This window comes from Cricetulus griseus, chromosome 2 (assembly GCF_003668045.3).
Source record: "Cricetulus griseus strain 17A/GY chromosome 2, alternate assembly CriGri-PICRH-1.0, whole genome shotgun sequence".
NCBI classification, from domain to species: domain Eukaryota; kingdom Metazoa; phylum Chordata; class Mammalia; order Rodentia; family Cricetidae; genus Cricetulus; species Cricetulus griseus.
The window spans coordinates 19,570,135-19,594,562 of NC_048595.1; the positions used below are offsets into that span (position 1 = coordinate 19,570,135).

Sequence of the window (24,428 nt, forward strand, 5' to 3'; positions counted from 1 at the left end):
TTTTTACAATTAGAATGAAATTTTTTTCACTGATAACAGCCCTGCCTCCCAAGAGCCTCTTCAGACATCCCTTCCTTGCTCTGCTGCAGCTCTCTACCAACAGCTTCTTCTAAGTTGTGGGGACCGTGTACTTCTCATTTTTTAGATGGGAGAGAGCCACTGCTCTGGATGGCAGGGCCTATCCCGCCTGGTCTACAGAGCAAGTCACAGAGAAACCCTGTCCTGAGAGACTTTTAAAAGTGGGGGGATGAAATAGAGATGAAATGACCATTAGAGACTCCAGCAGGGAGTTGAGACCAATTCTAGTCCCTCAGGCTCATTAGTTGGGGGCAGGGGGGGGTGGGGGTGGGTAAAAGAAATGTACAGCGAAATCAAAAATGAAGAGGGGGAATTGGAAATGAGGAGGATGGTGCACACTTTTAATCCCAACACTCAGCTTGTAGGCAGAGGCAGGTGGGTCTCTGAGTTCAAGGCCAGTCTAGTCTACAAAGCAAGTTTCAGGGCACTCAATGCTGTTACATAGAGAAACAGCGGGGGGGTGGGGGGGTGGGGTTAGTTCAGTGGTAGCACTTGACTAGCAAGCCTGGGTCCTGGGTTTATTCCTCAGCTCCAAGTATGGAGTGGGATAATTTAGAACCTCACCTGTACAGTGAAGGTGATGGGCCAGGATATTATCCTATGGTCTTGATTTAAAGTAGATTTTGTAAAGCCAAGTATAGCAGTACCCTATAATCCCATCAGTTGAGAGGCTGAGGCCGGAGGAGTGTTGGTTTGAGGCCAGTCTGAGTTACATAAAAGTTTCACGCCAGCATACTACACAATGAAACTGTATCTCAAAAAAGAAAAAGAATAAAACATATTGGGTGGTGCTTTAATCCCAGCACTCAGGAGGCAGAGGCAGGTGGTGGACAAGCTCTAAAGCTACACAGAGAAACCCTGTCTAGAAAACAAAAAAAGAAAAATTAAAAACCACCGAAGAAGAAAACAGTAAGATAAATACTCTAACAGAATGGCCAGCAGATCTTACGAGTGTAAAACAGGGTTTTGTTTCTGAAATAGAGGTTTCTTTATATTGGCAATACTGGCCTTGGACTTGAATAACCTTCTTTAGCCTTCCAGGTAGCTAGGCCTGTGAGTACACATGACTGCATTTATCTTTGAAGTTCCGAGGCAAAAAAAAAAAATGGTTTTAATCTAAAGTTGTATCTATAATACATTTAAAGCAACTGGTCTCCATCTGTGTTCTATGGTTTGATGAAGAAGAGAGCTGACATTGTGTTTAAAGGAATCCTGTTGGAGCAGTGTTTCTGTGACATGGTTGGGAGATGGGAGTTGAAGCTTATTTAGTGGCTTCAGTAAAGAGTCTACCCAGCTTTTAGCTTGGGGAATGGGGTCCCTGAACAAGTCCCACATTTCCTATAGTTTGAAAGGAACTCTGCCTAGCTGAGGAAAGAGCGAAATATGGAGGCTTGACAATAGGATTAGAACAAAGTTGGTGTAAATCCCCACCATAGGGCTAGACTAAGAACTAAAAGGCAGCCTGTTCTGGGTTTTGATTCATTCTTGGCATTGTATCCAATACCAGCTTGCCTGTTCTAGAAGTGTCTCTTCCAACTGCCACCCTTGATAAATAAATAACTATGGTGCTTAAGGGTTTTTGTTGTTGTATTTTAAGGTGATGTCAACAGAAAACCCTCCTTTTTGAGACAGGGTTTCACTTTTTAGCTTAGATTGGCCTTGAACTCTCAATCCTCCTTCCTCTACCTCGAGTAATAGGACTATAAACATGTGCCATCATACTTACACCTCCCAGACCTATCCATTTTAAGTAATTAAATGTCTCAGTCATTTTTCTAAGAGTTTGTTGAGTCTGTTGCCTCCTTCCTCTCTTTGCCCTGTGAGGGCTGCTTCCTGCATCATCTCTCCCCCACCTCCCACCCCCCCATGGTCCTGAGAATTTCTTCCCATTCTCCAGCCTGGGAGGAACTCCCTGCTGTGACTTCTTCTGTGTGCCAGCCAGGGTAGGGGGACTGACAATTGCAAGTGGAGATTTCACCATCTCACATTAAGAATTTAGATTTTTCTAATCTCTCTCCTTCTCTTCCCCTCTCCCTCTCTCCCTCTCTCCCCCTCTCCCTCTCTCCCTCCCTCCCTCCCTCTCCCTCTCTCCCTCCCTCCCTCCCTTCCCCCCCCCCCTCTCTCTCTCTCTCTCTCTCTCTCTCTCTCTCCCCCCTCTCCCCCTCTTTCCCTTCCCCCTCTCTCCCTCTCCCTCCCTCTCCCTCCTCTCTCTCTCCTCCCTCCCTCTCCCTCTCCCTCCCCCCCCCCTCTCTCTCTCTCTCTCTCTCTCTCTCTCTCTCTCTCTCCCTCTCCCCTCTCCCCTCTTTCCCTTCCCCCTCTCTCCCTCTCCCCCCCCTCTGTCTCTGTCTCCCTCCTCCGGTACTGAGTGTCAAGCCCAAGGCCCAAGGCTTCAGAAGCACATGCAAGTGAGCAATGTCCTTAGCCCTTAGCTAGTTCTGTTGCATGTTTTACCTGCCAGCAACAGCGTAAAGCTAGTGAAAACTTGACAACTAAATAGATACAAGAACTCCATGAGTGTATGATTACCATACGTATCATGCTTGCATAGTTCTGTTGGGAGATCATCTTCCTGCTCTCTTGAACCCTGAACTGGTAACTAATAGCTTCACCAGGCAGCTGGTTGATGATGGATCTTGTAGGGTTTTTTGGTTTTTTTCCTTTTTTTTTTTCTGGGAGAGCTCAGCCCCCAACCTCCTCCATGAGGTATGGACTGTGAATTCAGGCACGGTTTGTTGTGGTGTGAAGAGAAGGTGTCAGCTGCTGAATTCTGTTTGTCAGCAGAGCCTGACAAAACCATGCTGGCACACTCTAGGGCTGGGCAACCAATCACAGCTGGAACAGTTATCGTCATGGAGTCCCTATGGGCTTCCTCTATCAGGTCACATCCCAAAATAACATTGGGCAGTATTTCAAGTGAAGAAATGAAGGCTTTTGGGGCTGTAGCCAGCCTGGAGTGTGAGATTCTGTGTGAAATAGTTGGCCCCGCTCCAGCGCTTTTGATCTGCATGGTAGATGAGCAATAAAATTCATGAAACACGTTGGAAACACGTGAGGAAATTCTTCTGGCCCTGCTGCTTCCTTGGAACTGGCAAGGGCACTGAGTGGGCTGATCCTCGCCTCCCATCTCTCAGCAGGCTTATCCTGGGAGAAGAGCAAGCCCAGGGAAAAAGCCTTCTAAAGAGGCATTGCTGCAGTTCTCTTGGCAACCTCTCCTCTCCCAAGAAATACTTATTAGATGGGTCCTTTTGGTAGCATTTTAAGAACATGGGGTTCTGAAATGCCAAAGACAGCCCCTACTGGGGAAAATAGGGGCTTAGATTGAGGAAACTGTATCTTTATAAGTCTGTTGTAGAGATTTGACTTGTTAGGCACACTGGAGGTCTGACTCAACAACCAGACATCAGCTCTTTTGAAACAAGACCTGAAAAACTGGCCTTTTTTTTGTAGAGTAGAAAGCAGAGGTGTGTCCCAAGCAATAAATGGTCATGAGATCAGGATAGTATCTGTCCCTACAATGGGTGGTTTGAGAGGCAGCTTTTGGAGATTCAAACTCTTATTTCTAATTAAAAAAAAAAAAAAACACACACATTTACCATGTAATTAACCTCTGGAACTAATGAATATGTCCAACATTGCCTGCTGTTTACATATTGTATGCTTCTTTTCTCTTTTTTATTGAAAAAAAAAAACGTTATTGCTATGGTGAGTGTTTGTGAGTGGGGTTTGTGTGTGTAGCTGTGGAAGCCAAAGGAGGACATTGAGTGCCCTGTTCTATCACTTATGCTTTTGAGAGTGTTTCTCATTGGACCAAGAGCTTGCCTTGCCATTTGCTGTTGCTGTGCTGGCTGGCCATTAAGCTCCAGCAATCCTGCCTTTGTTCCCCAGGGCTTGGAATACAGGTGTTTGAGGCCATTCCCAGCTAAGTCCTTACCTTACTCATTGTGCTGACTCCTCAGCTGCCATTCTTATTCTAGAATGTTGTGGATGATCTTTTGGTCCTAACTGTATTGTGATAGTAAGTTTTGTGAGCATGCCCCACCAGTATCACAAACTCCGATTGGTCCAGCTCTGTTACTATATAAGCACGAAAACTAAAGCCCAGCTTATTTGTAAGACTGCCCCAAATCACAACTAATAATCACCTAAAGCTGAACTTTGTCTTCTCGACTCAAGAATGTAGCATGTTTTTCCTTCAGTTCCTACAGTATTAGAGCATAATGGAGAAGAGAATGAATGAAAATAGACACAGGCTTCTGCCTGGGGTTCAAACTACCACTTAGTTGCCAGATGACTTGGGCATGTAACTCAGTCTCTTTGTAAGCATCAGCTTCCTTCAAAATGATAGCGGTGGTAGTATGTACAACCAAGAGTTGTAAAAAATAGAAAATACCAGACTGAGCCTGGCCTTTTTTTTGTTTATTTGTTTGTTCTTTGTTTTTTTTTTTTTTTTTTTTTGAGATAGAGTTTCTCTGTGAGTTTGAGACCAGCCTGGAAGAGAGATCCACCTGCCTCTCCCTCACTAGTGGGTTTAAAGGCGTTTGCCACCACTGCCTGGCATTTGTAATCCTAGCACTTGGAAGATGGAGTTGGGGGGGATCAGAAATTTAAGGTCACCCTCAGTTTGAGTCCAACCTGAAATGCGTGAAACCCTATCTCAAAAGAGAGAAAGAGAAAGGTGGTGGTGGCACAAGCCTTAAATCCCAGCATTCAGGGATGGAGGCCTGGGGATCTCTGTGAGTTTGAGGCCAGGCTGGTCTACAGAATGAGTTCCAGGACCAGACTCCAAAGCTACACAGAGAAACCCTGGGGGCTAGTGGTTGAGAGGAAAGGAAAGGAAGAGGACACAGCAAGCCCCAAGGACAGTGACTCACCTCTGTAAACCTAGCACTTGAGAACCAGGAGGTTTGAAAGTTCAAGGTCAGCCATCGATATAAAATTTTAAGACTAACTTGGGCTATATACCCCCAACAGAGTACCTTGCACATAACACTTGGTCAAATAGTAGCTGTTAGTTTTTTGGGGGGGGGATTTTTTGCTGTTGTTTATTTTTGTTTTCTAAGACAGGGGTTCTCTTTAGCTTTGGAGCCTGTCCTGGAACTCATTCTGTAGACCAGGCTGGCCTCTGGCTCCCAAGTGCTGGGATTAAAGGCATGTGCCACCACAACCTAGCTAGTAGCTGTTGTTAATATTGGGTCTCTTGTCCATTCCAATTCTTTTTTTTTTTTTAAAGATTTTATTTATTATGTATACAACATTCTGCTTCCATGTATATCTGCACACTAGAAGAGGGCACCAGATCTCATTACAGATGGTTGTGAGCCACCATGTGGTTGCTGGGAATTGAACTCAGGACCTCTGGAAGAGCAGTCAGTGCTCTTAACCTCTGAGCCATCTCTCCAGCCCCGCATTCCAATTCTTAAATGTTGTGCTTCTTCAAATCATTTCAAACCATATTCCTGTGTTAACCAGTCACCACCTAACAAAAATACAACAGTTTGTTAAGTTGGTTTCAAACCAATCAAGAGAGAGATGATATTAATGCTGGCCCTTTCCTGGTACATTTCTGTGCTTGGGCATCCTATCTGTCATGGGGCTATTGTTGACAGTAGCTTATTTAACTTTTTCTTTAAGAGACTTAAGACATTTTATCAAAACTGACAGCTCTCTTCAGATTGTCTTTATTAAGGAAGTCTACTCTTTGCCATTCATAGATCCTGAGGCCTCAGTCAAAGGCTGCTTCTGGGCTTACTCAGCCAACACTGAGCAATTACCTAATAGATGTGTGGTGGGCTCTGCTATAACGAAAGGGCATCTGTCTACTTTCTCACTTTTTCCTAAAATCTCTTAAGGACATGGACCACCTGCTATTGAAGGCAGCAAAAAGATATCCAATAGGGCCTTGGGCATTCTCTGAAATGTGTTTGCTGAGGTAATGTTTGTATTTTACTTAGGTAAATACAAGCAGTCCAAAAAGAACACTTAATGTTTCAAAGCCATTTGAACAGAAGCAGATTCAGGCTTTGGGGGCTAGAGAGAGAGCTCAGTTGAAAAGTACATACCTTGGCAGAGAGTCTGATCTTTAGAACCCATGTCAAAAAGAGCCAGGCATTCCAGGCAGTGGTGGCACACACCTTTAATCCCAGCACTCAGAGGTAGAGGCAGGTGACTCTGAGTTCAAGGACAGCCATTGCTACACAGGAAAACCCTGTCTCAAAAATAAAAAAAATGAGGCATGGTGGTCTACACACTTTTGTAATACTGGTGCCAGAGAGGCAGACACAGATGGATCCCTGAGGCTTGCTTGCTAGCAATCTTAGTCTTCTTACTCAGTTCCAGTTGCATTTGAAGACTCTATCTTTGAGAGACAGATAGACAGAGGGAGGGGGAGAGAGGTATATAACTCTTGAGGACAGTACCTGAGATTGACCACTGGTGTCCACATGTGCAAGTACACACACCATATCAGAATGCACAAGCACAAGAATACATGCAAAAGTGTGGGTCTTAAAAGTCAACTCTGCTGGTGCATACCTGCAGTACTGCAACATGGACATGGGAGGTAAAATTCACAGTCATCATCAGTTACATAGTGAATTCAAGGCCAACCTGGGCTACAGTAGAGACTGTCTCTACTGTAGAAATAAATTTGGTATTTGAAATAAGAAAGAAGAAATAAAATTGGTATTTGATTCTTACTATCTGGCAAATTATACTAATTTGGTCTTCTAGTAAGCAATGAAGTCATCTCAGAAACTGGCAGTGTTAAAAGGAGTAAGGACTGTAGTACATGAGGGAACATTGGTACCTAGAATGGAACATTGAGTTTGTTGTCCATCCCTATTGCAGATCAGGAGTTGGAAACATTACTGCCAGACCTTCTTGGCATTTAAGAGATTCTCCCATATCCCTTTCTTACCTGCTTCACCATATCTTACAGGGGTTTGCATGGAAAGAGTCTTTAGGCATCAGAGGTTTACAGTAATGGGGGGATGGGAGGGAGGCGAGAGTCTGAGATTAAAACTCTTCCAGAGGACCCTGGTTCAATTCCTGCCACCCACATGGCAGCTCACAGCTGACTGTAACTCCAGTTCCAGGGATATCCAATAGACTCACGCAGACATATACAGGCAGAAAATTAATGCACATAAAAAAAATAAAAGGAAATCATTAAGTTTTAAACAAGACAATAATGTGAGAGGGGGCATAGCACTTAAATCCCACTGAAACAGGCATTTTTCTCCTCATTGTAGAAGAAAGAATATCATGTACCAGCTGTGTTACAAGATCTTGGTCGGGGATACAATAGACCAGAAAACTATAGTTTGTAACCTACCCATTTTTATAAACAAAGCTTATTGATACACATACACATTTTTAATGTTTGTGGCTACTTGTGCTACAGTAGCAGAATTGAGATAGGTTTTGGTTGGTGGTGGCTAGGTATCAGGTAGCTGACTGGTAAAAATGTATTTTGTTTTGTTTTTGAGATAGGGTCTCCTAATTGGCTTGGAACTCACTGTATAGACCAAGCTGGTGTGCATGCATGCATCTTCTGTGACAGAGTCTTACTATGTACTCCAGGCTGGCTTTCAACTTAAGATCCTCCTGCGTTACTTTATTGAGTGCTACAATTACAAATTAGTGCCATCTTATTCAGAAGAATTGAATAGTTGTGGTCCAGAAGGCCCACCAAGTCACAAATTTATATTCCTAAATGAAGTTTACTATATTCATGCTAGTGTTATGACCAAGCATGTAGTGTGTTTGTCCTCCTTTTACTGATTTCTATCCTTGTGTATGTATTTCAGGATCTATCTGGTTCAATAGATGATCTCCCCATGGGGACAGAAGGAGCTCTGAGTCCTGGCGTGAGCACATCAGGGATTTCCAGCAGCCAAGGAGAGCAGAGTAATCCAGCGCAGTCTCCTTTTTCTCCTCATACCTCCCCTCACCTGCCTGGCATCCGAGGCCCCTCCCCATCCCCTGTTGGCTCTCCTGCCAGTGTCGCTCAGTCTCGCTCAGGACCACTCTCGCCTGCTGCAGTGCCAGGTATCCTCAAGTCCTGATCTTTTGGAAGAGGGAACACTGGTTGGTCGTGGTGATGCAAGGGAGCATTGGTTCTCGTCTCCATGGATTCCCCTAGCATTTGAAGATGGGAGGTGGGGAAACTTTGGGCCATTTCCAGCTCCAAATTCACCTCTTAGCTAGAATTTGCAGGCTGAGCCACGGTTTGCTTACCTTTGCTTGTTTTGTTTGGAGCAGGCAACCAGATGCCACCTCGGCCACCCAGTGGCCAATCAGACAGCATCATGCATCCTTCCATGAATCAATCAAGCATTGCCCAAGATCGAGGTGAGAACTTGGCTTAGAGTAGGGACAGAGGTCTGGCAAGGTCATGCAAACCACTGCCTTTATGACATGTTGTCAACTACAAATATGTGGACCAAATTCATAGCCGTCTCACAGGCTACAGATTGAATGTACCTGGTATTAAAGCATTTACTTCAGTACCCTGTGTAATAACTTTTAGAGACTCACATGCAGATGGCTTAAAATAATCCAACAGCAAACTGTGAGGTTCCAGTGAACTTGGCCATGTTTGCATCCCCAGCAGTCATTCTTCATACTTCAGTGCTAACCAGCATTTGGGTAGCTTGCACCTTTTATTGTGCCTAATTTAGTAAGCATTTTCTGAAGACTCAGCATTAGCTCCTTTACTCATTGGATCATTTGTGTTGTTTGTTTGGTCAGTGCTCTTTCAATTTTCCATTTAGTATGAAAGTTGATATAGGGCAGTGTTGGTGTAGTCCTTTAATCCCAGCACTGGGGAGGCAGAGGCAGGCAGATCTCTGAGTTCAAGAATGGCCTGGTCTGCTGAATGAATTCCAGGATAACAGGGGCTACACAAAGAAATCTGTGTCAAAACAAAAAGAACGTAAGAAAAATTAATATGTATGCACTATGTAATGGCATGTAACTTTCAAGGTACTTGAAGAGTCAAATGACAGATTCCATGCCACAAAAAAAGTCCCAGTGGAGTAGGGAGAGCATATATTTCCATTGTGCTGAGCAGATAATTATATAGATACTTTCCAAAAATAGGTTATATGCAGAGGAACCCACAGATGCCCCAGTACACTTCCCCTCAGCCCGGCTCAGCCTTATCTCCACGACAGCCTTCTGGAGGACAGATGCACACAGGCATGGGCTCCTACCAGCAGAACTCCATGGGGAGCTATGGTCCCCAGGGGAGTCAGTATGGCCCACAAGGTAAGTGTGGTGCCCAGTTAGAAGGAAACAGATGAGAGAAAACAGCTGGGTTGAAAGAGTGGGACTGTTCTTGGCTTACATTACCCAGCCTAGGCCCTGAAGCAGAGCAGGACAAGGTTCCATCTTGTCTTCACTAAAGTCTACCGCCTCGCAAAACCTTTTGAATTTCTAAGTCAACACAATGACTTATCAGGTAAAGGCACTGAGCTGTGAATCCATTTACATTCATAGACACAAACACCCAAAAAATAAATGGGGAGGGGGAAAAGTCTGTAGGAAAACATTGTATTCGAAGCTGAAAGGCCTAGATAGTAACAGAGCCAGGCATTGTCTCTGCTGGGCAATCCTGCTAGAGTATGGCTCAGTACTATAACACAACACATACCTCGTATGTACAAAGCCCTAGATTCAGTCCCCAGCATACCCTACCCCCAGATTATGGGGCTGGGTGACAGATGCCTACCTTCACGTGCCCCAGCCGCTCCTTAGTACATTTATTTATTTTCATGACCAAAATATTGATTGATTCTCATTGTTTGAAGTTTTAGAGTTGATAAATACTAGGGCTTACTAACCAAGACTTGTGTCCTCTTTCCCTCCCCTCTCAGGAGGCTACCCTAGGCAGCCTAACTATAATGCCTTGCCCAATGCCAACTACCCCAATGCAGGCATGGCTGGAAGTATGAACCCTATGGGTGCCGGAGGTCAAATGCACGGGCAGCCTGGAATCCCACCTTATGGCACACTCCCTCCAGGGAGAATGACCCATGCGTCAATGGGCAACAGGCCTTATGGCCCTAATATGGCCAATATGCCACCTCAGGTTGGGTCAGGGATGTGTCCCCCACCAGGGGGAATGAACCGGAAAACTCAAGAGTCTGCTGTTGCCATGCATGTTGCAGCCAACTCTATCCAAAACAGGTAAGACCTGGGAAGTGAAGTCCATTCACAGTTCTGATCCTAAAGCAGTGTGTTGTTTGCGTATGCATAGAAGCATGTACATATATTTTATTGAGAGCTCTTCAGAGCACTCACAGTTTAAACACACACATAATTCTTAAGGATTCTAGAGTAAAAATTCACATGGGAAAGTATTATATGTACAGCTAGGTATGTTGGTTTAGGTCTATAGTCTGGACAAGAAAAGGGATGGTGTGAAAGAAAATGCTGGAGTTGAATCTGTGCTGTTTAGCATGTCAAATGAAAGTGTTAAAATTGAGCATATATTAGGCCTTTTGCCATTCAGAGGGCCTTTGAATAGAAACATAGCAACATTAAAGGTTGCTCACTTTATTCTCCAAGGATTCTGCCCCTTCAGACTAAGCTAGTGTTTGCTATAACAAAGCTCAAACCTTCCTTGAACTGTTTGTGGATAGTGGACAAATAACTAGATGTGGCCCGAGTCTGGTTTGAGAGACTTTGACTTTCCTACTGTAATTAAATGATCACATAACTCTTTAGCTCATGCCCAAATCTGACCTAAATTACCTTGTATTAATTTCCATCTTCTTCCTTAGACCACCAGGCTACCCAAATATGAATCAAGGGGGCATGATGGGAACTGGACCTCCTTATGGACAGGGGATTAACAGTATGGCTGGGATGATCAACCCTCAGGGACCCCCATATCCTATGGGTGGGACCATGGCCAACAATTCAGCAGGTAAGATAAGTCATTGCTTATCCCAGAGATTTCTTCAAGAATGAACTTCAAGTTGTAGCAAAATCTATTGGACTTGAATGTTTTTTCTTTTTTTCAGGGATGGCAGCCAGCCCAGAGATGATGGGCCTTGGGGATGTTAAGTTAACTCCAGCCACAAAAATGAACAACAAGGCAGATGGGACACCCAAGACAGAATCCAAATCTAAGGTAATGATTTTTGTCTTGAGTCGTCTCTGATTTGTGTCTTAACTCCTTCACTGAACAAAAAGAAGGAAAAATGAAAGAGAATGACAAGATTTTACAATGTTATGACACTAATATGTCTAAAAAATTTCCATTGCCCCCTACTATTAATAAGAATCCTAGAATGACTGCTTATGCAATTGTTTGAAGATACCTATAGGATTTCCATGTAAATAACAGCATACTGACAATACCACGTTATAGAGAAAGTACCAGACACCACTGCATAGAAATCTCTGTGTGAAGCTTAGCCTCCTATACTTACACACTGGTGATAATTTGTACTGTAGGCAACTAGCTACTCTTCTCTTTACTCAGAGCAGCAAAAATGGTTGGTGCCACAATTCTTCAGTGGGGCCAGTGACACAGGTGGGGATTTGGGTTCTTGACCATCTTGTAGGGTTGGATCTAGGTGTGCTGTTAGGCTTGTGCGTGTGTGCTCACGTGTACATGGAGGCCAGAAGAACATGTGTTTGATCCCTTGGAGCTAGGGACTTGTGAGCCACCTACTTAGAAACCAGACGCCAGTCCTCTAGAAATAGATGAGCCCCTAGCTTGTTTTTTATCTGTTTTGGTGGTGGTGTGGGTTGAGACAGGGTTGCACTATGTAGCTCTGGCTGTCCTGGACATCACTATTAGAGTGCTGGGATAAAGGTGTGTACCACCATACCTAGTACCTATATACATTTTAAAAAATAAACCTGATTTTTTAAAAAACAAAAACAAAACAGCATTGATAGTGAAGAGCTTGGCATACACCCAGCACTCGGGGGCAGAGGCAGGTGATCTCTGAGTTGAGGCAGCCTGATCTGCAGTTGAGGCAGCCTGATCTGCAGTGTGAGTGCCTGGACACCCAGGGCTGCCTAAAAAAAAAAAAAAAAAAAAAAAAAAAAAAAAACTTAATTAGGGGCTGGAGAGGTGGTTTAGTGGTCAGTAGCACTGGCTGCTCTTTCAGAGGATGAGTTCAATTCCCCTAAATTGCACCTACATGGCACCTCCAGCTCCAGGGGATTGGCCCAATGTCCCTCCTCTGGTCTTGCAAGCCCTAGACATACCTACATACAAGAAACGACTAATGTAATTGTGATTTTTATAAAGCCAGTAACTTCTGGGATATAATCCCAGCATCTAAGAGACCAAAGCAGGAACATTCCACCACCAGCTCTGGGCTCTTAGAAGACTTGCTCTCTTAAAGGGAGGGGACAGAGAAGAAGGGGTCTCTGGCACCCTTCATATGCATTGTGTTTGGCTTTGATGACTTTAATTTTTGACCCTTTCCTCAGAAATCCAGCTCTTCTACTACAACCAATGAGAAGATCACCAAGTTGTATGAGCTGGGTGGCGAGCCAGAGAGGAAGATGTGGGTGGACCGATACCTGGCCTTCACAGAGGAGAAGGCCATGGGTATGACGAACCTGCCCGCTGTGGGCAGGAAGCCTCTGGACCTCTATCGCCTCTATGTGTCTGTGAAGGAGATTGGTGGACTGACTCAGGTAAGCACTGTCCACTGGCTTCTGATGGGATCATGCATCCCACAGGCTGAAACATGTGAGCCTAACCAAGTTCTACAAACCATATGAGCTTTAATTCTCTTGATGGTAAAACAGGCACCACATGGAACCTTCCGCCCTGCCAAGTGTTAGAAATAATGAGTGGAAAGCTTCAGCAAGGGCCCCACCAAATTACTTGGTCTGTAAGTTGGCACTCCAGGCAGATTCATTCACCCTTTGAATTCAAGAAACGTCTTGGGGGAGGTAGAATTTCAGAGTAGTTATTGAGGAAGTAGAGCTGTGAAAACTTATATGTCTAATTATTTTATACTAGACATATAAGTATAAAATATGAGTATAAAAGTATACTTTTATATATGAGACAAAAGTATAAAAAGACTTGAGAATGGTTCAGTCGTGTTGTGTACTTGCAGGTTTATTTGCATTCGGCTAGAGACACTGGTGAGGCTACACTCACTGACTGATAGTGTACCCTTACATACTTTTCTTCAGAGGAGTTGTCTCTATTGTCCAGACCAGAAATTCCTGGGTGGGGATGGGAGAGCCTGTGAAAGGGAGAGGTGTATTCCATACCTAAATCAGAAAAGGAACACAGGTGTCACTAGGGGGAAAGAAGCCGGCTAACAGTCAGTTATGAATTCCTTCTCCCTTAAGGCTTCGGTCACCTCCCCCACACCCTCCCCAAAGGCATATGCAAACTGCCATATAACTGAAGTGGGGAGCAAACCTGCTTGGGGCTGCTGAGGTGATACAGGATGCATTCCTCCTCCTAACTCTTAGGCCTAGTGTGCTGCTTATGGTAAGGAGGGTTGGTTGCTTACTTAGTAACTTTGCCTTTCTTCTGACTATTGGACCCCCGAACTCACTGAACACAGGACAAGCTGTAGAAGGAATCTCTGATCCTAAGCTTGTATTCCAATTTGAAAAGAAAATTTGTTTTGTTTTTTCAAGACAGTTTCAGGGTTTCCCTGTAGCTTTGTTTGAAGCCTGTCCTGAAATTCACTCTGTAGACCAGGCTGGCCTTTAACTCAGAGAGATCTGCCTGCTTCTGCCTCTCTCAAGTTGCTGGGATTAAAGCCATGCACCACCACCAACTGGCTGAAAGGGGAATTTTTTAGTTGCTGTTAAGTAATTAACTAATTGTATTCTAAAATCAATGAGAACTGTCTTTAAGTGAAGAGCTGAGAAAGGCAAGACTGAGCCCTGAGCTCTTCTGACTGATCAGTGAAGGGGGCCATCCCAGTAGACTCAACCAGGTGACGTGGGTGGGTGAGGGTGGATGTGCAGAATTACACCAGACAGCCTAGATGTCTGTTACACTCACCATAACCACCTCAGGAAGGATTATTGTTGGTTACCTCCCTTCAGTCTCCTCTCTGTTTCCCTAAACAGCTAGCATTGATATCATAACCCAATGGTCTTTCTTTGGATCGGACTTCAATATCAGTGTTCTTAGCACTAGATAGATTAAGTTTGCCATCATGTTTAAGAATAATCAGTGGAAACCTGTCCAGGCAGCACAGGTCAAATTAGAAGGAACACTTGGGAAATGGATTTGGTCAATGTACGCTGGGGCTGGAGATAGGGGCAGAACTGTGAACCAACCGACTTTAGTTGTCACCCTTACACTGAAGGAAGGCAGCCATGTAAAAACCTTAGCCTGACAGAGTCAATGAGGGGGTGAGGGTTGGAGATAAAGACCATATGCTGAATTCTGTTCCGGTATTGATGCCCTGTTCTTTTGTTGGTTTTTTATATTTTTTGTTTTGTTGTTTGAGACAGGGTTTCTCTGTATTGCTTTGGAGGTTGCTCTGGAACTCTGCAGACCATATTGTCCTCAAACTCACAGAGATCTGCCTGCCTCTACCTCCCGAGTTTTAGTATTAAAGGCATGCGCCACCAATGTCCCTGATTGCCTTTTGAATAAGCAGTGTACCTGCAGTTACTTGGAACTATATGTTTCTTGCAGCAACCAGCTTGGGCTCATAGCTTGTGCGTTGGAAGGCCAGGTCAGAGTATACTTTGACTCTTCTGGTGGTCTTACAGGTCAACAAGAACAAGAAATGGCGGGAACTTGCAACCAACCTCAATGTGGGTACATCAAGCAGTGCAGCCAGCTCCCTGAAGAAGCAATACATCCAGTGTCTCTACGCCTTTGAGTGCAAGATCGAACGGGGAGAAGACCCTCCCCCAGACATTTTTGCAGCTGCTGATTCCAAGAAGTCCCAGCCCAAGATCCAGCCTCCCTCTCCTGGTAAGAGTGGACAAGCACCCCCAAGGATGGTATCCTTAAGAGCCTGCAGGGTTCCTTAAGCAGTGGTGCCTCCCTCCCTCCCTCCAGGGAGCAGAGCAGTTGCCAGAGATGTGTGTTTTACCCATCCACGTGGGTTAGCAGGTTGGCAGACTAAAGAGCAGCAGTGGCGACTCCCTTGGGAGGTGCTATGCAGAAGCCTTAAGTTTTCACTTTCTAATTTTCCTGTTGTACACCTGGCATCTTGCCAAATGTTTGTAAACTAGTGAGTGGGAGGGACACCAGAGTAGTGAGGGAAAACTGACAAATCGCAGTGTGGCTGGGCCATCTGGGAGCTTTGGCCTGCTGATGTCAGTGCCTTAGAATGCAGCTCAGAAAAAGAGCCCTAAATTCCCCAGAGAGCTGAGACAGTAATGAATGGAAGGGAGGGGTAGGAAGGGGATATGAATGGACTTTATGATGAGGTTATGCTTCTTCTGCCTAACCTCCTTTCTCAGAGGAGGTGGGGCCTAGGTTAGCATGGACCCCAGAAGGTAGATGTAAACACATTGTTGACCTCTGAGAGAGGAGTGTATTCCTGAGATGACTCATCAGCTGGAGAGGCCTCAGTAGTGGGAAACTAACTAATGAAAACATTAATTATTGGATATTCTGTGCTTGTCTCTTTAGAGGAACATTGGAACCTAAGGATGACATTGGACTGGGTGCTTAATAGAGAAAAAAAACATCTAGGCTCTGGCCATGTGGCTCCTCTGCATCCTAGATTTCAGTTTTTGCTCCACCATCATCGTGGTGCTTACCATTAGACAAGTTCCTTGGAAAGAAAAGCAAGGCAGTGAGGAAGTTACCTGTGACTTAATGACCTAGCATGGTGAAATATGGCTTCATTGTCTTTTCATTTCTAAGCTATGAATGCAACCAAAGATAAAATAATAGTAAAGAGGGTGTGTGTTTCTTCATTATAGCTCAATTATGCAGTTCTCAAATGTGGACTTTTATATGCCAGCATTGTATCAAGGCATGCATGCCTACATAAGTGACAAAACCCATCCCCCTCTTTATGACTTGGCCTTTTAGATCACCAGCTATGAAAAGACTGCTCAAAGATTTATTGTCCTTAGGAAAATCTCTTCCAGAGAGATCCTAGGATGGCAGATACAGTGTCAATCCTAGCTCTCTGGAGGCTGAGAACAAGTTCCAGCCAATCTGCACTACACAGTATGAGACCCTGTCTCAAAAGAAAGACAGACTCATACATATGTGCACACCCAGATTCTACAGCATTAGTGTTTTGTGAGAGTTAAATATGTTTCTAGCAAGTAAACTGTTTACTCTGCATGTCTGTCCGCAGCGGGATCGGGATCTATGCAGGGACCACAAACTCCTCAGTCAACCAGCAGTTCAATGGCAGAAGGAGGAGATCTGAAGCCTCCAACTCCAGCCTCTACACCACACAGTCAGATTCCCCCCTTACCAGGCATGAGGTAAGGCCCATGAACAGGAATAGAATTTGGGAGTGTGTCTTCGGGTGTAATCCAAGGACAGTGCTTGCCTCTACCTGCCTAGCTAGTGACTCCTGTGTCTCTTGGCTTAGATGAGGAATTGGTCTACTGGGGGTTTCATTAGTTTTCCTCACTCTGGAGCAGGAGCAACTCAGTTGGAATCCAGGATGCCTTTCCTGATGGAAGTGACCCCACATTCCAGAAGCGGAATTCCATGACTCCAAACCCTGGGTACCAGCCCAGTATGAATACCTCCGACATGATGGGACGCATGTCCTATGAGCCAAATAAGGATCCTTATGGCAGCATGAGGAAAGGTGACCAACTGTTGGGTGTTGTTGGCCTTATGCTTGGGCCATGAGGGAGCATGACTGGCTTGGTGGTGTTGCTGAGGTCGCTTCTGAGGTTCTTCTCTGCAATACTTGTCCCTCCTTCCCTGCCTGCCTTCCTCTCCTTCCTTTCTGGTATGATGCTAGGGGTCAGGTATGATCCTGGTATGATGCTAGGGATCCCAGGTATGATCCTGGTATGATGCTAGGGGTCAGGTATGATCCTGGTATGATCTTAGGGATCCCAGGTATGATCCTGGTATGATCCCAGGGATCCCAGGTATGATCCTGGTATGATGCTAGGGATCTCAGGTATGATTCTGGTATGATCCCAGGTATGATCCCAGGGATCCCAGGTATGATCCTGGTATGATGCTAGGGATCCCAGGTATGATCCTGGTATGATCCCAGGGAATCCCATGTACTCAGCAAGCATTATACCACTGAGCAACATCCTGAGCCACTGTCCTCCTTTTTTTTTGTGTTGTGTTTTGTTTTGTTTTTAACAACTCTCTTACTTGCTTTACCTGGCCACTCTTGAGGCATTATGTTTATCCAATAAGCCTGTCAGGAGAGCAATAGGAACAAGCCATGCATGCTCTGAGGCAAGCCTGGAACTTTGGGACAGGCCTTGTATTGCTTCCCTACCCTGCCAGCCTGCCAGTTTTCTCATTTCCGTCCTTTCTACACTCAGCTCCAGGAAGTGATCCCTTCATGTCCTCAGGGCAGGGCCCCAATGGCGGCATGGGTGACCCCTACAGCCGTGCTGCTGGCCCTGGGCTGGGAAATGTGGCTATGGGACCACGACAGCACTATCCCTATGGAGGTCCTTACGACAGAGTGAGGTAAGCCTCTACATTTGCCCTGCCCTTGATGCCATGAAGCTATAGTGTACTCAATTCCCTTCTCCAATTTTGTGTAGGACGGAGCCTGGAATTGGGCCTGAAGGAAATATGGGCACTGGGGCCCCCCAGCCAAATCTCATGCCTTCCACAGCAGACTCGGGGATGTATTCTCCTAGCCGCTACCCCCCGCAGCAGCAGCAGCAGCAGCAGCAACGGTGAGTGAATCCTTGTTCCTTTGCCACTGTTGGCTCAGCTTTTGTGATTCTCTGCCCTGACCCCACTCTGTCTTCTGCAGACATGATTCCTATGGCAATCAGTTTTCCACCCAAGGCACCCCTTCCAGCAGTCCCTTCCCCAGCCAGCAGGCCACACTCTATCAGCAGCAGCAGCAGGTAAGTAAAGGATAGCTGGGGGTGCACTGCCCACAGGCTCCTCTGGAAAGCAGTGAGCAGCCATGTCTGTAAGATTCACTCTGTCTCCTACCTTGGGATTCCTCTTGCCCAAATAGGCAGTTCTAACTAGACAATCAGACCTCAGTGTCCTCCCTGTTTGTCAAGTCTGTCTTTTCTATAAAAGGGCTAGCCAGGCACTTGTGGTGCACGCCTTTAAGTGCCAGCACTCAGGAGGCAGAGGCAGGCAGATCTTTGTGAGTTTAAGGCCAGCCTGGTCTAAAGAGTGAGTTCCAGGACAACCAGAGCTGTTACACAGAGAAAACCTGTCTCAAAAAAAAGTAGAGTGGGCTAGAAATTGATTTTATTTTTTTGGTTTGAGGTTTTGTGTAATTTTCTATTTGGAGGGAAAACCGTAGAAGAGGAAATAGTGTTTTTTTTCTCAGAAACTGCTTCAAAAGATAATCTGCAAAGGTGTTTCCTTTGTTCTCTTGGTATCTGTGTCCTGTCTTTGAAGGGGGCAAAAGAAAAATGAGTTTGTATATAATGGGAGCCATCCATGGCACTTGTGACTTTTGTGACTGAATACACGATATTAATTTGCTCTCTGTTTTCTCTGTCTTAGAATTATAAGAGGCCGATGGATGGTACATATGGTCCTCCTGCCAAGCGTCACGAAGGGGAGATGTACAGTGTGCCATACAGCACTGGGCAGGGGCAGCCTCAACAGCAACAGTTGCCTACAGCCCAGTCCCAGTCTGCCAGCCAGCAACAAGCTGCCCAGCCTTCCCCTCAGCAAGATGTGTACAACCAGTACAGCAATGCCTATCCTGCTACTGCCACCGCTGCTACTGAGCGCCGACCAGCAGGCGGCCCCCAGAACCAATTTCCATTCCAGTTTGGCCGAGACCGGGTCTCTGCACCTCCTGGTTCCAATGCCCAGCAGAACATGCCACCACAAATGATGGGCGGTCCTATGCAGTCATCAGCTGAGGTTGCTCAGCAAGGCACCATGTGGCAGGGGCGTAATGACATGACCTACAATTATGCCAACAGGCAGAGTACAGGCTCTGCCCCCCAGAGTGCTGCTTATCATGGTGTGAACCGAACAGACGAAATGCTCCACACAGATCAGAGGGCCAACCATGAAGGCCCATGGCCTTCCCATGGCACACGCCAGCCTCCATATGGTCCTTCAGCCCCTGTTCCCCCCATGACAAGACCCTCTCCATCTAACTACCAGCCCCCACCAAGCATACAGAATCACATTCCTCAGGTATCCAGCCCCGCTCCCCTACCCCGGCCAATGGAGAACCGTACCTCTCCTAGCAAGTCTCCATTCCTGCACTCTGGGATGAAAATGCAGAAGGCAGGCCCACCGGTGCCTGCTTCACACATAGCGCCTGCCCCTGTGCAGCCCCCTATGATTCGGCGGGATATTACCTTTCCACCTGGTTCCGTTGAGGCCACACAGCCTGTGCTGAAGCAGAAAAGGCGGCTCACAATGAAAGACATTGGTAAGGAGAGCTCCCTGATTGGGTGGCTGAATGAATCTACTACCCCTTTGCATCTTTCACATGGTTCCCTCCACCCTGAGATTCTGGGGGTGCTTAAATCAGGTACCGTGTTACTTGAAGTAGTGCAAAAGAATTGGAAGGGTGGAAGAAATAAGCTGATTTCAGGTTTTCCTTTTATCTCTGCCACATACTGGTGTCCTAGACAGCTTAGAAGCAATGAAGGCCCAATAGCCTGACTAGTGGGACAGCCTTGGGGTACTTCCAGCCAGCTGGGGCTTGGTGGATGAACAACACAGAGGTTTATTTCAGGAACCCCGGAGGCATGGCGGGTAATGATGTCCCTCAAGTCTGGGCTCCTGGCAGAGAGCACGTGGGCGTTAGACACCATTAACATCCTGCTATATGATGACAACAGCATCATGACCTTCAGCCTCAGTCAGGTGAGTACAGATTGCTGGGTGAGGTGGGAGAAGCCTGGGATATTCTTGATGTAGATAATACAAAGTGACAACAAGAATGAAGCCATCCTCAGCTAACACATTTGTCACTTTGCTGGAAATCTTTGTTTATCCTTTGTTTCCCTTAACACTGAGCGTGGGAACAGTAATAATTTACATGAGTTGTTGGTGTAAGACTAAGTTCAAAAGGAATTTTATTAGGGAACAAGGTTGTTATTTGGGTTTTGTTGTTGTTCCAAGTCTTGTTGAGGTTTGTTTGGTTTGGTTTTGAGACAGGGTCTTACTAAGTTATTTGTACTGGGCTGGCCTCAGACTCGTGGTTCTTCTGTCTTAGCCTCCCTAGCTTCCAAGCTCAGCTGGGAGTTTATTTTGTTTTTGTTTTCTGAGACAGAGTTTCTCTGTGTAGCCCTGGCTATTCTGAAACTTACTATGTAGACCAGGCTGGCCTCAAACTCACAGAGATCTATCTGCCTCCCTCTTCTTAAAAATGCTAGTCTCAACTGGGAGAAACTTTGTTCGTGGTAAGAATCCAGCAAGATAGCTCAGTAGTGGTAGTGCACATCTTTAATCCCAGCACTTGGGGGCAGAGACAAGTAGATTTATGGTTTTAGGCCAGTCTTGACTATAGAGTGAGTACAGCCAACCGTACATAGAGAAACCCTGTCTCCAAGGGGGGGAAAAATGGCTCAACTGCTAAGGCACTTGCCAGTAGAGACTGAGTTCGGTTCCCATGTAAAGGTATAAGGAGAGAACTGACTCCTCAAAATTCGTACTCTGATGATTTGTGTAGTGGCATTCCCCTCTACCCATAATACTTCTTGTTTGCTTGCTTGCTTGCTTGCTTGCTTGCTTGCTTGCTTGCTTGCTTGCTTTTATTGATTTTTATCTTCTCTTTCAAGACAAGGATTTCTCTTGTGTACTCCTGGAACTTGCTTTGTAGACTATGCTGGCCTGGAACTCACAGAAATCCATCTGCCTCTGCCTCCTCAGTGCTGGGATTAAAGGCATGTGCCACAAATTCCCACACTAAAGCATTTTATTTATAGCTTAATTAAAAAGAAATTCAAGACTAGAGACTGGGATTGTAATTTAGATGAAGTGCATGACCCAGAGATAGACTTCCAGTACCACATAAATCAGGTGTGGTGGCACACACACAGTCACAGCACTTGGGAGGTGTGTTCTTAGATCAGAGGTTCAAAGTCGTCTTTGTTTACCTAGGTAGTGTGAGGCCAACCTGGGATATATGGGGCACTGTATGTAAGATGATGATGATGATGATGATGATGATGATGATGATGATGATGATGATGATGATGATGACAGAAAAAAAGGAAGATAGACTACTTGGGATGTTTCCAATCTACCAGGAATAGCATTGTGTTATCTGTGTCAATGATCATAGAAGTTACTTTTTTTATATTTTTCTTTTTCCTATTTCTACTCCTAAATAAAAGAAGGCATTGCAAACTTTAGTTTTCTTTTATGAGGTTGAGGGGTGTTTCGTGTGCGTGTGTCTGGTGCTTATTGAGGCTGCAGTGGGTGTTGGATCTAGAGTTGCAATTTTTAACAGCCACAGTTCTTACCTCCTGAGCCATCTCTCTAGCACCTACCACTGTATAAACCCAGACTAGCCCTTAACTGGGATTACATCTGTGATTCGACACTGCTGCCCAGAGCACGAGTGTTTCCATTGAATAATATTGCTGGCTACAAGAATGTAAAGAAATAAATTTTCATTATTTTTCATATGATAGAACAACTTTATGAAGTTTACGGATTATTGGGGGGGGGGTTCGAGACAGGGTTTCTCTGTGGCTTTGGAGCCTGTCCTGGAAGTAGCTCTTGTAGACCAGGCTGCCTCTGCCTCCCGAGTGCTGGGACTAAAGTGTGGGCCATCAACGCCCGGTTGGGGATTTTTTTTTTTTCTTTTTATCATTTTATATAGCTAATTTCTAGGAAAGGCAATATTCAAACCAAGGCCTAATTCTAAAAATCAAATGGATGGAAGGAATTCAGCCAAATGCTAATCTTAACTGGAGATTAGATGATCATCTGTTGACAGTGCACCCCCTTTTGTAGTTTGTGTTGGGAGGGGTCATCCCAGCATGTTTAGACTTAGCCTCCATATGGCCATGGTATATAGAGACCACTTTAAAGGGGCAGTGACATTGGCCAGGATCCTGGTGAAAAGCAGAACATACATTCAGAAAGAAGAGTTTTAAAGGTATTGGGTGGTACTGATGGGTGGCTAACATTTGCAGCCTGCTGGGGCAGGCTTATGCGACCATTGTTTGGGCAAAAGAAAGCTTTGTTCTCATTCTTTGAGAGGGAAATGGTATGGGAGAAATGAAGACGCACAGTCTGCTGGAACAGAAGCTTTTAGAGAGGGAGCAGCTTTACCTCAAAAGAAAGAAAATTGGGTAGAGCTTGGGGATTCTTGGGTCATGGATTCTTCCCTTGGTTCATTTCATTTTCTCTCTCTTTCAGCTCCCAGGGTTGCTAGAGCTCCTTGTGGAATATTTCCGTCGATGCCTGATTGAGATCTTTGGCATTTTAAAGGAGTATGAGGTGGGGGACCCAGGACAGAGAACACTGCTAGACCCTGGGAGATTCAGCAAGGTGTCTAGTCCATCCCCCACAGAGGAGGAAGAGGAAGATCTCCTAGAACCTAAACTGGAGGAGGAGGGGGAAGTGGTTGAAAATGATGAGGAGCTGGCCTTCTTAGGCAAGGACAAGCCAGCTTCAGAGAATAGTGAGGAGAAGCTAGTCAGTAAGTTTGACAAGCTTCCGGTGAAGATTGTACAGAAGAACGACCCATTTGTGGTAGACTGCTCAGATAAGCTTGGGCGGGTGCAGGAGTTTGACAGTGGCCTGCTGCACTGGCGGATTGGTGGTGGGGATACCACTGAGCATATCCAGACCCACTTTGAAAGCAAGGTAGAGCTGCTGCCTTCCCGGCCTTATATGCCCTGCCCAACGCCCCCTCGGAAACACCTTACAACAATAGAGGGTACACAAGGGACAGCGGAGCAGGAGGGGCCCCCGCCTGATGGCCTTCCAGAGAAAAGGATCACAGCCACTATGGATGACATGTTGTCCACCCGGTCTAGCACGTTGACTGATGAGGGAACAAAGAGTGCAGAGGCCACCAAGGAAAGCAGCAAGTTTCCATTTGGCATTAGCCCAGCACAGAGCCACCGGAACATTAAGATTTTAGAGGATGAACCCCACAGTAAGGATGAGACCCCACTGTGTACCCTTCTGGACTGGCAGGATTCCCTTGCTAAGCGCTGTGTCTGTGTCTCTAATACCATCCGCAGCCTGTCATTTGTGCCAGGCAACGACTTTGAGATGTCCAAACACCCGGGGCTATTGCTTATCCTGGGCAAGCTGATCCTACTGCACCACAAGCATCCAGAACGGAAGCAGGCGCCACTAACTTATGAGAAGGAGGAGGAACAGGACCAAGGGGTGAGCTGTGACAAAGTGGAGTGGTGGTGGGACTGCTTGGAGATGCTCCGGGAAAACACGCTGGTCACCCTTGCCAACATCTCGGGGCAGTTGGACCTATCCCCGTACCCTGAGAGCATCTGCCTGCCTGTGCTGGACGGACTCCTACACTGGGCAGTTTGCCCTTCAGCTGAAGCCCAGGACCCTTTCTCCACCCTCGGCCCCAATGCCGTCCTGTCTCCCCAGAGGTTGGTCTTGGAAACCCTCAGCAAACTCAGCATCCAGGACAACAATGTGGACCTGATACTGGCCACGCCCCCCTTTAGCCGCCTGGAGAAGTTGTATAGTACCATGGTGCGCTTCCTCAGTGACCGAAAGAACCCAGTGTGCCGGGAGATGGCCGTGGTACTGCTGGCCAATCTGGCACAGGGGGACAGCCTGGCAGCCCGGGCCATTGCAGTGCAGAAGGGCAGCATCGGCAACCTCCTGGGCTTCCTAGAGGACAGCCTTGCTGCCACACAGTTCCAGCAGAGCCAGGCCAGCCTCCTCCACATGCAGAACCCACCCTTTGAACCAACTAGTGTGGACATGATGCGGCGGGCGGCCCGTGCGCTGCTTGCCCTGGCCAAGGTGGACGAGAACCACTCAGAGTTCACTCTCTATGAGTCACGGCTGTTGGACATCTCGGTGTCACCATTGATGAACTCATTGGTTTCACAAGTCATTTGTGATGTACTGTTTTTGATTGGCCAGTCATGACAGCCGTGGGACACCTCCCCTCCCTGTGTGTGTGTGAGTGTGTGGAGAACTTAGAAACTGACTGTTGCCCTTTATTTATGCAAAACCACCTCAGAATCCAGTTTACCCTGTGCTGTCCAGCTTCTCCCTTGGGAAAGTCTCTCCCCACCCCCAATCCCTC

The 24,428-nt window shown here is 46.1% G+C and overlaps 1 protein-coding gene across 4 annotated transcripts in view; it reads left to right on the forward strand.

The window, feature by feature from the left end:
• Arid1a (AT-rich interaction domain 1A) overlaps positions 1-24,428 on the forward strand; it is an 82,703-nt gene that overhangs the window by 57,137 nt on the left and 1,138 nt on the right. For 2 of the 4 annotated variants that reach the window (XM_027399603.2, XM_027399602.2), the window contains 16 exons: positions 7,887-8,127; positions 8,341-8,430; positions 9,181-9,348; positions 9,957-10,269; positions 10,866-11,011; positions 11,109-11,218; positions 12,538-12,747; positions 14,812-15,019; positions 16,368-16,500; positions 16,660-16,835; positions 17,542-17,692; positions 17,770-17,907; positions 17,988-18,084; positions 18,707-19,598; positions 19,908-20,038; positions 22,547-24,428. The exon at positions 22,547-24,428 is cut by the window's right edge and continues 1,138 nt beyond it. In XM_027399603.2, coding sequence (XP_027255404.1) covers positions 7,887-8,127; positions 8,341-8,430; positions 9,181-9,348; positions 9,957-10,269; positions 10,866-11,011; positions 11,109-11,218; positions 12,538-12,747; positions 14,812-15,019; positions 16,368-16,500; positions 16,660-16,835; positions 17,542-17,692; positions 17,770-17,907; positions 17,988-18,084; positions 18,707-19,598; positions 19,908-20,038; positions 22,547-24,268 — 4,926 coding nt within the window. In that variant the 3' untranslated portion in view covers positions 24,269-24,428. The remainder of the gene's footprint in view (positions 1-7,886; positions 8,128-8,340; positions 8,431-9,180; positions 9,349-9,956; positions 10,270-10,865; positions 11,012-11,108; positions 11,219-12,537; positions 12,748-14,811; positions 15,020-16,367; positions 16,501-16,659; positions 16,836-17,541; positions 17,693-17,769; positions 17,908-17,987; positions 18,085-18,706; positions 19,599-19,907; positions 20,039-22,546) is intronic. The other 2 variants (XM_027399600.2, XM_027399601.2) reach the window with 2 other exon arrangements.